The sequence below is a fragment of the Crassostrea angulata genome, chromosome 8 (assembly GCF_025612915.1).
Source record: "Crassostrea angulata isolate pt1a10 chromosome 8, ASM2561291v2, whole genome shotgun sequence".
Lineage (NCBI taxonomy): Eukaryota > Metazoa > Mollusca > Bivalvia > Ostreida > Ostreidae > Magallana > Magallana angulata.
The window spans coordinates 100,532-112,820 of record NC_069118.1 but is presented as its reverse complement, the minus strand read 5'-3'; the positions used below and the strand labels follow the sequence as shown (position 1 = coordinate 112,820).

At 33.7% G+C, this 12,289-nt stretch overlaps 1 protein-coding gene and 1 long non-coding RNA gene across 2 annotated transcripts; one reads left to right on the top strand and one right to left on the bottom strand.

The window, feature by feature from the left end:
* The first annotated feature begins 2,561 nt into the window (after positions 1-2,561).
* On the top strand, positions 2,562-5,412 carry LOC128159632 (uncharacterized). The gene is made up of 2 exons (XR_008240165.1): positions 2,562-3,583; positions 5,236-5,412. It is a non-coding gene; the product is annotated as an uncharacterized LOC128159632 (long non-coding RNA).
* A 122-nt stretch (positions 5,413-5,534) lies between these two features.
* On the bottom strand, positions 5,535-7,322 carry LOC128159362 (F-box/LRR-repeat protein 14-like). The gene has a single exon (XM_052822425.1). It carries the CDS (start codon positions 7,295-7,297, stop codon positions 6,086-6,088), a length of 1,212 nt encoding a protein of 403 aa, XP_052678385.1. The 5' UTR covers positions 7,298-7,322; the 3' UTR covers positions 5,535-6,085.
* Between the last annotated feature and the right edge of the window lie 4,967 nt (positions 7,323-12,289).

Below are 12,289 nucleotides of genomic sequence, written 5' to 3'. Positions count from 1 at the left end.
CACTTTATATAAAAAAAAATCATTTTGTATCCCAAAAATTGAACGTTTAAGAAAAATAGTACGTCCATAATTTCGGGGCCAAAGTCACTTTTATTAAACAACGCACTTTGAAGTGACTAAAATAGCTTAATGGTTAGCTATAAAGCACCAGACATTAGAAATTGCACTTTTGCAACCTTGTATTCTAAATTATCTAACTAATTGGAAAAAGATAAAATTTGAAATTGAATTTTACGACTAAACCAAATGGAAATATTTCGCTATCGTGTTCCCCCATCTTCTTATATTTTGACCGTAAACTATTATTTAGTGAAGAAAAAATCGATTTAATTAAGGAGGCCGACTTTAGTTTGCATTGCGCATGTTTTTGCGCATTCGAATATAATACAGTTGTTTTATACTTCTTATGAATTTTTTTTGATATCATTTATAAAATTGAACACAATAAACAAAATACAGATAAAAATATTTAGATTTTTAAAGGAAATTTTTATTTTTTAACACGATTTTTACGTTGTGCGGTAGGGGAGCATTGCCATTGTGCTTTTATGACGTTATGATAAAATGAAGCTTTGTAGGAGTACGTTATAAGAAATAACATAAAAGAAAAAGTAAAAATTGTACGCTGTTGAAATTTTATGTATAGAATGATGCTATCCTCGAGGATATTTTCCTCATTTTTGGAATGAATCCATTATACCTCCAAATATATAACAAAATTTTGTGCATTTTAATATTTTGAGATGGCCCCCATTAAAAACCAGACGGTAGAATTTTGTGTTTTTTACTTATAAGGTAGGAAATGAAATTACTTATCATATATAACAATTTGAGAAAAAAAAGCTATTGTAGTATTTTCATAAACTGCTTTGATGTGCGGAAAATGACAGTTTCCTATATATTCCTATAGTAAATGTACCTCTATTTTGAGATGGTCCCTAAAAAGAACCAGACGGTCGATTTTCATGAACCTTCGCATATAAACTAGAGTTGGTTTAAATTACATATGGTTAAAAAATAAAGAGTTATGCTATTGTAGTTTTCACAAAATGGGCGTGTCCTATAGCATAACCGAGAAACGATATTGGCTGCGCCGCGTAGTAATACACAGCATGTGCTACATTAAAAAAAAAATAGTGGTTTTAAAATAATGTTGTTTTAAATTGTAAAAATGGGAAATTATAAAAATATAATTAATAAGGAATCATTTTTTCAATATTGTGAGGTGATAATTTCGGTCGGAGCGTGGTCAAATCTATCATAAAGCCCTTCTGGCTTTATTGGATTTGACCACGCCCCGACCGAAATTATCACCTCATAATACTCAAAGAATGATTCCTTAAGAATATACGGAGATCCTCATCTAAATGAGATAGATATGGTATAAAAATGATCACGACAATTTCCATTGTTACGGTAACTGGCCGAATATTTTTGAAAGAACACAGAGACTGTCCATACCGGTAAGCTTTTATAATACGCGTAGGGACATGGTCACAATTTTGGTCAAATCGGATTTTTCTATTTTTATTGTGTTACAATGCTTTTGTAAGGTATTTCCAATGATCAGCTAAAATTTGAGTGTCATTTGTAGAGTTATAAGAAAAACAGAGAGCTCTCCATTCTTTGTTATGTAAACAAGGCGTGTGTCATGATATTGTTTACATTGGTTCATTACACCGTAAAATGCTCTTTTTCAAACTGATTTTTTTCTTGTATCTGCTGATTAGCTTTGAACATAAAAATTCAGTTCCAAGGGGTTCTTGGGCGGGGGGGGGGGGGGGGGGTCTGGACCCTCTAGACAATTCAAATTTCCTTAATTTAAATGGAAAAATCATTGATGTAAGGACTGGTACCCCCTCTAACCTTCTGCGGGAAATTTTTCAGAATCTGGGCATGCAGGCTACTATATATCAGTCCTTAGAGGTTGTCTACTAACAGGCTAATAAACTTGTCTTCAAATATTGCATACTACTCTGTAACAAGATATAAAAGTCATTAGGCATTGTCTACCGATAGGCTATATTTGCCATCATTTAATGCCTCCTGACAGGCTTGACTAATCTTACCAATCTGGCAATCGACAGGATATATTTCTTTTAGAGATTGCTACAAGCACTGATACTCTATTAAATTTCTTTATGAATCTAATAACTGGCTATACGAGTCCTCAGAGCTTGTCTACTAACTAGATACATTGTCTATTGACTGGCTATACGAGTCCTGATAGATTGTCTACTGACTGGCTATTCGAGTCCTCAATCCTCATAGATTGTCTACTGACTGGCTATATAAGTCCTCAGAACTTGTCTACTGACTGGCTATAGAGTCCTCATAGATTGTCTACTAACTGGCTATATTGTCCACTGACTGGCTATACGAGTCCTCAGAATGTGTTTACTGACCAGCTTTAAGAGTACACTGACACAGAAAGAGTCTACTGACTGGTTAAATGTTTGTAGACTTATAGATAGTATCAGGCACATGTACATGGACCAGTAATGAATAGGCATTACACTCTTTGTGTTACAACTGTTGATGCTAATACATTTGTATTTAAATATAATTTTATAATAACCATCTTCATATGATTACATAGATGTTTGTTAAATCAATACAACCAACTACCAAATAACTCAAACAGAAGATGGCAGACATTTTGAGTAGTTTTTATTCATTGTCATACAACTTATATTAGTCACTGAGTAGCCACCAGCCATCTTAACATTGTCAATGATCATAAATGTCTTCGAAAACCAAATGAACATGCATGTATACTTATGTAGATACTTTGGGTATATATGAAATTCAAATACAAATATATAAATTCTTATTCAACAAAACAGTCATTATTACAGTATGTACCTAGCGTCCCATTATAGTACTGTGTAAAATACTTCAATAGACTCAAAAACATTACATCAAAAATTTCTCTAAAACTTTAAACTCTGCACCAATATGCATCCACATCAAAAATCTTTTAAAATTATAAATAAATTCAATTCTTAAGCAATAAAAACTAATTCTCTTAAAATAATATGTTAACTTCAAGTTCCGCTGTCAACTTCACTTGGTGAAAAAACTACATGTATCAAATTATGCCGAGGATGCATGCCATGTTTAGAGACTTTGATGTCATATCCTTATATATTACAAACAATAAAATGGCCCAACTCATTCAGAAATCCTAATGTAATGCACGTTATCATTGCCCATAAAAACATCAAAATCTACTGGAATGCATACATTGATTAAGTGGAACACCTATATTGATCAGTGGAGATCCCTTAAAACGTATTTCCCATTCTTGGAAGAGCTTTTCTACGACACTGTTGAAATAATGCCAGTATCTTTCCATTAAAATCCCTGGTAGTTCAATACTGTAAATCCAAACAGACAAATGCTGTTTATTTACCTTGCAGACTCTGCAATGCAGAGTAATAAACAATTTTAAAGTATTCTGAAATATGTGTGTGAAAAACTTGAAAAATTCAACAAAAAACTGAAATGTGATTAAAAAAAATTTGATGCCCTAAACCCTGAGTCAACAATTCTGAAACATCTATGCTAGTTTCACTTTAAGGTGTAATATCCCTCTGCTATTAATTTTGCCATAAATTTTTTAAAAATTTTCATATTGATTTTCATCAAAGTCAATATCAATCGATTCATATGAAACTAATATTAAGTGATGAAGCGCTGCTAGATTTTTCAAAAATTGATAAAATGTCTAATCATGATATGAAGAAAACTAGACATAGTGATTAGAAAAAACAAAATTTTACCATCGCAGAATAAAATTAAAAATCCAAAATGTATATGAAAATAATATATAGTTATATACATTTTTAATTCATATTACAAAACATATTGAAGCGCTGCATTTTAGTTCAGAATAGCACTTTGTTGTATAGGTTTGCAACAAAAATTGCTTCAATCAACAAGAGTTATCTTTCTTTATCATAGACTATTGAAGGTTTTACTTACATGTTTTACATACAGTGCAAGAAAAATTGCCACAGTTTCTTAAATTTCAGAAAAGGTTTTCTTTTTTGAATTTGGATAAGATAATAGTAAATAGATATATATATTTAAGAAATCCTAAAAATGTAAACCAGAGCATTTTGTTTTGTTATACTTTCATGTTAAATACTGAAATCTGATTGGTTAAGACGCAGTTAATAATATATACTATTACCCTCAGCGTTAGCAACGCACTTGGCAACGGGTAACATTAAAAAATATTACATGCGCGAAAATTATGCGCGTACGGTTCGCTGTAGAATTCACGTTATTCCTATATAAAAGCAGTAAAATTTTCTTAAAATTTTTAAAAAAGACATTCAGTATAACAAAATAAATAGTGCCTGTTTGGGAGGGTAACAGTTGAAATTGACACCCCTCGAAAACCATTGTCAACCTCCGCTTCGCGTCGGTTGACAATGGTTTTCTCGGGGTGTTAATTTCAACTGTTACCCACCCAAACAGGCACTATTTATATAATATGTAACACAAAAAGGGGATCAAGTGAATAATCTTCCAGTACCGTAATTGGTATGATACATGTACATGTAGCAATACAGGGATATACTGTCTTGAATCAAATGAGCTGAGATATTAGGGTTTTTTTTCAATTTGTTTTCCCATATCTGCTTCCTCAGAATAGAAAAGCTTTATTCAATTTTAAACATTTGAAATGTTATAAGTTATAATTAAACGATTTCAACTAAGTCTAGAATTTGTAATGTCTAGGTCACATTTTTCCCAATTATAATTCATTCAGCTCTGTGAACGAGCTATAGATAGAGAAATAAAAATATTCAATCCAAATATTCTCTGGCCTAAAACATCAAACACGTACCGTACATGTACTGAACAAGTATATAAAATTTAGTTATATTTAAAAAAAAGAATAAATCCATCGGGAGGGGGAGGAATAGTCATGTAGATATTGCCTCATAAATACTTTATCATTATGATACATTTCTTGTAATATTTTGTAAAAGTTTTCTTTACTTGTTTGCCCCCCTGCTTCAAAAGAGCCATGGGGTTCAGTTCTAATTTTCTTTTTCTATCTTTGAATTCAAATAAGTGTATCGCCTTCCAACATAAATTGGGACCATGCACCACCTCCCTTGTTGTTACATGCATTAATAATTGTGAGTTAACAGAAACAAAGTGATATTATTTTCTACAGAAGTTATCTCTCTTATCAGAGGGACATTCCACCTTAAGAATCTGAACTCCGAAAATGTGAACTACCTTGCCCCTTCCCTTGTCAATACATCAAATATTTAATCTTAATAGACCAAACTTGTAAAAAAAGAGAATTTAAAAAATGAAATTATTGATCCAATCATTCAGTTGTATCAAATGAGGTACAAGTAACAAATTTGCAATTCCCCCCCCCCCCCCCCCCCCCAAAAAAAATCAAAGCAGTCAAAAGCACATGCATTGATTTGTTACCAAAATACCCCCTCACACACAAGTTCTAAATGGCTGCAGCTTTCTCTTTGCCCCCCCCCCCCCCTCCCCGCGTTATCTCTTTTTCAATAAAAATCAGGATGACTGGCATGAACTCTATATAACACAATGAATGACAGGGTGACAAAATGATCTCCATTTATAGAAAAAAATTCATTTTTTTTAAATAAAGTTCTTGCAAAAGGTAGTGGAACATGTAAAATAATAAAGAATCACTGGTGGATACTAAACAAATAAAACAAATCTATTGAAAACACCTTTTCCAGAACACATTTGAAAAGTTACATGCATATACCACCAAAAAAGAAATCAGAACAGGTTGTGTTGAATCCAACACAATTCAATGAACATCATCTTAAAGTTTGTACTGATTAATAAAAAAAGTTCCAAAAAAATACACAACAATATAAATATCTGAAACTCAAACACAAAATATATTGTCTTTACAACCAGTAACAAAAACTAAAATGATATCAAACCAACAAAAGAAAAAAAAATGTCAATTTGGCAAGATTTGTATAAAGCACAGTTCACAGCATCTCTCCCACGGATTGCCTTTTGTCAGTGACCTATTTATCAGACACACCTCTCCAAAGCTGACCTATATTTCACCTTTGTGCCAAAGGCCAAGATTGAGTGTGGTGAGCCCTCGGAGCTGCATTATTCTCTCGAGTCCGACGGTTGTTATCCGAGTACATCCGTATAGGTCAATGGACTGAAGATTCTTCAGGTGGTCTGCGATCAAACTCAACCCTTTGTCCGTGATTCTAACACACTGGCCAATGTTTAAAGTCGTAATATCTTGTAAGGTATTAACAAGGCGATTTAGACCCTCGTCACTGATGTTACAGGCAGACAAACTGATATTTCTTAGGCTGAATAATCCTTGAGCTAAATGGACTAGTCCCTCGTCGCCGACCTTGTCACAGAAACTCACGTCCAGCGAAGTAATACGCGACCCGCCCTCGGCTAAATATCCCAGGCCAACGTCGCTAATGTTATCACAGCTTCTAAGGTTTATCTCGCGCATAGTCTGCATCTTTGACAAAAACTTAACCCCACTGTCCGTCACACTACCACAGAAACTCAAATTCAAAGTTTTTAAATTCACAAGACCACAACTTAAATGCTTTAACGAGAGATCAGTAAGTTTCTGGCAGTCTTGTAATCCTAAGTTTTCTATTTCTAAAGTTCCAGCAGCAGCATTTGGACTATTTCCAGCTAAATGACCTATACCAACGTCTGATATGTGACGACAACTTCGAAGATTTAATGTTTTCAGTTTACGAAGGCCCCATGCTATGAGCAGAAGACCAGTATTTGTTATATTGCTACAACCACCTAATTCTAGAACTTCTAAATTCGTTAAATACTGGGCGATACGACCTAAACTGTTGTCCGTTATTTGCTTGCACAGACTGAGGTTCAGAACCGTCATGCATGGAAGATCCTGCGAGAATGCATGCCCGAGAGCATGGTCTGTCACCACGAAGCAGCCACTCAAGTTCAAGGTCTCCACGTTGGGAATGCCCACCACCACATCACGAAGGCTCCGTTTGAGACTGAGAATCTGCACTCGTTTTATCCCCCGTTTCACTAGACTCGGGAACAAAGACGGGTTGGCCCGGCGAAGATGAAGTTTCGCGCACACTCCGCGCCACACACAACGGTTGTAGGCGACATCTCGCCATTTCACACACACCTGCGCAACACGACCTTTATCTCTGACACTTAAGTAACTAAAAATAATCGTTAGCACTTCAGGAAATAAACATGAAATGTGTTGATTGGGCTTTCCGCCCTTTCTTTCCATCTTGCATGGCTTCCGTGTTGTGTCACGTGACGTTTATCGTTGTAGTCGAGCACTTTGTCCTTATCTTAACTCTCATTGGTTGAAAATACAATTAAGCGCGGCAATTTTAAAAGGTGTAATTTGAGTTTTTTTCATCATGATTCATGACGACGTGTATTCACCTTTTTCTTTCAGAAATAATAATAGGCAAATAACTTGGTATGTGGAATTAATTTTTAACTTACACTAACTTTATCACATTTTATTTATTATACCTAAGTTATTCCGTGGAGTGTATGGAATCTTGAAAGGTGGGGATGGGGGTTCTCAGTTAAAAAAAAATAACGATTTAATTAATTGCGTGTGCTATTATTTATTGGTTTGATACATTTTCTATAAATAATATTATTTTCCATTCATAGTCCATAAATAAAAAAAATGTGCATGTTATATTTTCAATTCTATTCGATATTCATTAATTAATGCATTAAATATACAATTCATAAAAAAAAATCATTATCAAATACTGGTATTTGGCATTTAGAGACTGAACCATTTTTCCTTCTTAAAAAGTAAAAATATGATATGTATTATAACATAAACAAAAAGGTAGTTTTCGAGAAATTGTTTATGAAGTTAAATGGAGTTACCTCTCTTTGTTCAAGAATGAATAAATGAATGAATGAGAGAGAGAGAGAGAGAGAGAGAGAGAGAGAGAGAGAGAGAGAGAGAGAGAGAGAGAGAGAGAGAGAGTCTCTTGCCTTTGAATCTATGGTTCTCAAGTACATGTAGTCAGCTCAGCAATCAGTATATATACACTATCTTTTACAAAAATCAGTATTTATTTGTTTTACCAAGCTTGTTCAATAGTGAACTTTTACGTGTAAAACTCCGTGCACTTAAAACTCATACACATTTTTGACAGATTTTGGGTACTGTACATTATTTGTCCTTCCGAATCCATTAATTAGTCTTGCAGTTAGTTTCTTAAGAACTGATGCGCATTTAAAAATACAACATTATTTATCATCATCAGGATTTAATATGTTTGTTTCAAAGGCGCCTGACCTTCAATATTTTTTTAATGATATATACATGTAGGTAGATAATTTCCTACATACTGTAATAAAATTTTATACTATTCAGTGTTCATGTATTTATATATTAACAAAAATGATCTACATTTTCATGAATGGCCATACTGGCAGATAGAAGAGATTGTGTTCCCATCCGTTAGCGTAATCCGATCAGATGTGACCGGGGCGTTACATAGAGTACAGTGAGACCATTGTAATTCTACTGTACAAATTCAAACTTTACATTACGACATCATAATTACATCAGTTGGATATTGGTTCCCTGTGCTCCACTTTGGCGATCCATTAGCCATTGCATCGCGGAATCTATGATTTATAGATGGAAGATAGAATAAGACTGAAAAACGCTACAATGATTTATTGCTAATATACCTCCAAATGTTGTTCAGACAATTTGTAGGAAAAAGTGGATAAACTTACAATTCATGTTACTTGTTCGCTTACAAAACATTAAATGTATATTTTAAGAGATTCAATTTTTGATTTTGCTTATGATTTTATACATTGTACATAATAAGTTGCTATGATATTGTAATGAGCGAAAAGTAACAAAAATGAAGAAATTATGCAATATGTTTGGAGCTGAATTAATAAAAAATTTTAACTTTAAATGTAGCTGTTGCACAAAGTGTATATGCTATCGTGTTAAGTTTCGATTTACCATGACAAAGGGTCGGTTTTGCTTGTATGGGATCCAACCGCAGATTGCAAGATAACCTTTGTATGCCAGACTTTTTGTAAAAATTATGTAAATAATATACACTGGTTCAACATAACGAATGGTACCTCCAACTATAAAACGTTTTAAAGATATTAACGATACCATATTAACATCAACCATAAAACATAAAACATCGTTTGCAAAGAATTGACAGTGAAGTCAAAGCTCTTGATACGTCAGAAGAGGAAGGAGCAAATCACGCTAATCCGTTTAAATCTCCACAAAATAAGGTCATTTTAACGCATATCCAATAACATTGAAAATCCACGGAAAGCTGCAAACGGGGTGGGTACCAGTCTTATAACGGTACCGGAACCAGTAAGCGAGAATTTACGAGAGTTGGCATAAATCTGTTAATTTCCGTTGTCTTTGTGTAGCATTGTTAACCATCAGTTGATCTTATTTTTATATCTGTTAATTACTCATTAACAATCTGATGTTCTGATGAATGATTTTGCCGTACCACCCCGCTCACGTTTTCAGTGTTTTCACCGAGTATCGGTAAGTCGGCGTACAAAAGAGAGACTGAGGATATGCGCTTTATGACTTTAAATCTGCCAACTTCACCATTAATGCATGTGTGGGCCAGATTAAACCTTTAGTAAAATCCTCAAATAAAGCAATTTTTGTTGAGCTGGTACATATTTGGGACATATATAAGATTAAATAAACCAATAGACGAATGCAAACTAGATAAACTGATAAACAATTGAATAAGATATATCCTATGATATTTCAAGTCATTTAATTTTTTTTTTTAAATTAGTACAGACAATAGCAGATATCTTTCAGAACTAATTCTTTTCTTGCAGAATAATTGGTAAAAAACAAACAACACTAAACGGTAAATTTGAAGAATAAAAAACCGTTAGACACCCAACTTTAACGGATGCTTCGCTTCAAAGCGTTCAATCCTTAAAGATATGAAGCTACTTTAACTTTTCAGAAAATTAAATGAAGAAGTAATGAATTTCTTGTGATATAAAAAATCTCCCTCATCTTGTACCGAATTTATATAGAAAGATATCTACATTTTTTCCAGGCAGAAGATGTTTATCTTGTTTCTCATACTGCCTCACAGAAAATGATTTTTATAAATCTTTAAAATTAGTTATAAACACCCACAAAACAAGCAATCTATTAATTGTATGGCATAAGCAATACATGTACCCACAATGTAAACGTCCATTTATGTGCTAAATTGTTTTCGAAAAAAAAAATCGATAAACCTGTTTTTTGTAAGGACAAACCCGATTTTAAAAAAGTGTCGTTTAAAATTGATTACTTCGTCATTTGTGGATAAATCTTAACAAAACTTTTAAAAACATGCTATATAGATTTTCATGATAAAGCTACACGGCGAATTTGAAATCGATTTTATAAAAAAAATACTTAAACTGGGAATGACAGACAGACAGACAGCCGGAAAGACAGCAATGAAGTCTAATAACACCCCCCCCCCACCACCACCACCACCAGATTTCACTGGTAGGGGACTAATAAATGGCATATCTACTGATATATGAACGAGGCAATGGAGACCGTACAAAGAGATCTAACGGAGTAAACTTCATGAAGACTGAACGAAGTTGTCTATTTTTTTAGACAAACTTATTATACAAAATCGATTGTCTATTCTTCTAGACAAACTTGTTTTCCTATTAAAATTACCAAAAATGACACATGCTAAGTTAGCAAAGTCTTTTTTATAAACATGCTCAGTAAAATGTAATCTGTATATCATCCTCAGTTTTATTTCATAGCACACTGAATGAACAAATCGAATATTTCATTCATGGTAGCTAAGCTTTTTGATAAGGCCGATTTTTTCGGTTTTCCTTCATTATATGATGATTAAATCAGCGCTATGAATAAACTCATAGACGTCAGTAAAATATCTTACGTCCAGAGCCGAGTGTGAGTTTTTCAGTGCGCACAGTTAAATACGAATATTTTAATTATCAGACTAAAAATAGCATGTTGTTGTTGTCCAAAATTTGAAATTCTCATCGTGGGCGTTCTGTGTGACGTCATTGACGTCCCTAGACCTTGATGTCATAAGGACGCAGGTATTCCTTTGATGGATCACGTGCTATGTTTTTCTGTCAAGCACCTGTCATATGTATTTTTGAACGTGCGTACATTCCGCGCATGCCACGAATGATCGATATTGATAGTTTAGAGAGAAAAAGAAATCTTTTGACTTAAATAAAAATCGCATTCTTTATCAAATGACTGTTTTCTTAAATTTCAAGTTAAAATTTCCGTTGTCCCATCACTGTCGAGCTGTGAGTTTTTGCTTGCCTGCCTGTCTATCCGTCTTTAGTATTGTCTGTCTGTCTGTCGTTTACTTTTCTTGTCTGTCCGTCTTCTTTGCTGTCTGTCGGTCGGTCATTTTCTGCCTGCCTGTGTTTAGTAATGTCTGTCTGTCTAGTCCGTTTGTATGCCCGTCGACCTTTTTTCCAGTCAACGTCTTCTAGCTTTGGTTTCTTAATTAAATTTTCTACTGTCTTGTCTTGGTATTTCATTTGCAAGAGCTAGTAGACTACATCATTTCGGGCAATGAATTCTTATAGTCCCCGTCAATAGAACCTTTACCTGACACAAACTTCAAAGAAAAAAAACCCACCAGTGAATCAAAGAGAGAAAAAAATTCCAGACTTTTTTTTATGGCAAAGGTTATAGACTACAAATGTAAAACTGAAGTAAAACCAAGGAATTCGTGGGACAGGTGTACACGTAAACGATTCGAGATTATTCATCATCTTTGAACAATATACCTGTGTTGTCAAGACTAATCTGTTGCTAAATCTCTAATTTTATTTAAGATTTAAGACACAGACAGAGCTATAAATACGTAGATTTCATTCAATGCAAATCTTATCCAATAAAATAATGAGATACTCTCGAGCATAAAATTGATTGACGCACATGCTTATATCAATACTTAAAATATATTTTTCTACTTTAAAACCCCGGAATGATATGTAAATGTTTATTATTTAAATTCGTTTGTACGGAGAAGCTTAACAGTGATAAGCGCTACATCTACTCATAATTAACGCTCACGTCACGACGGTTTTTAATTCCATTAAAACTAATTTTAGCATTCTGCAATAATAAAACCTTGAATTACATGGTACCCCCCACAGCGATGTTTTGATTTTAATCAGCGATGTCACACACTGGTTTCAG

Coding starts and splice junctions, on each gene's coding strand:
- LOC128159362 (XM_052822425.1), bottom strand. CDS start 7,297: ATGGAAAGAAAGGGCGGAAAGCCCAATCAACACATTTCATGTTTATTT.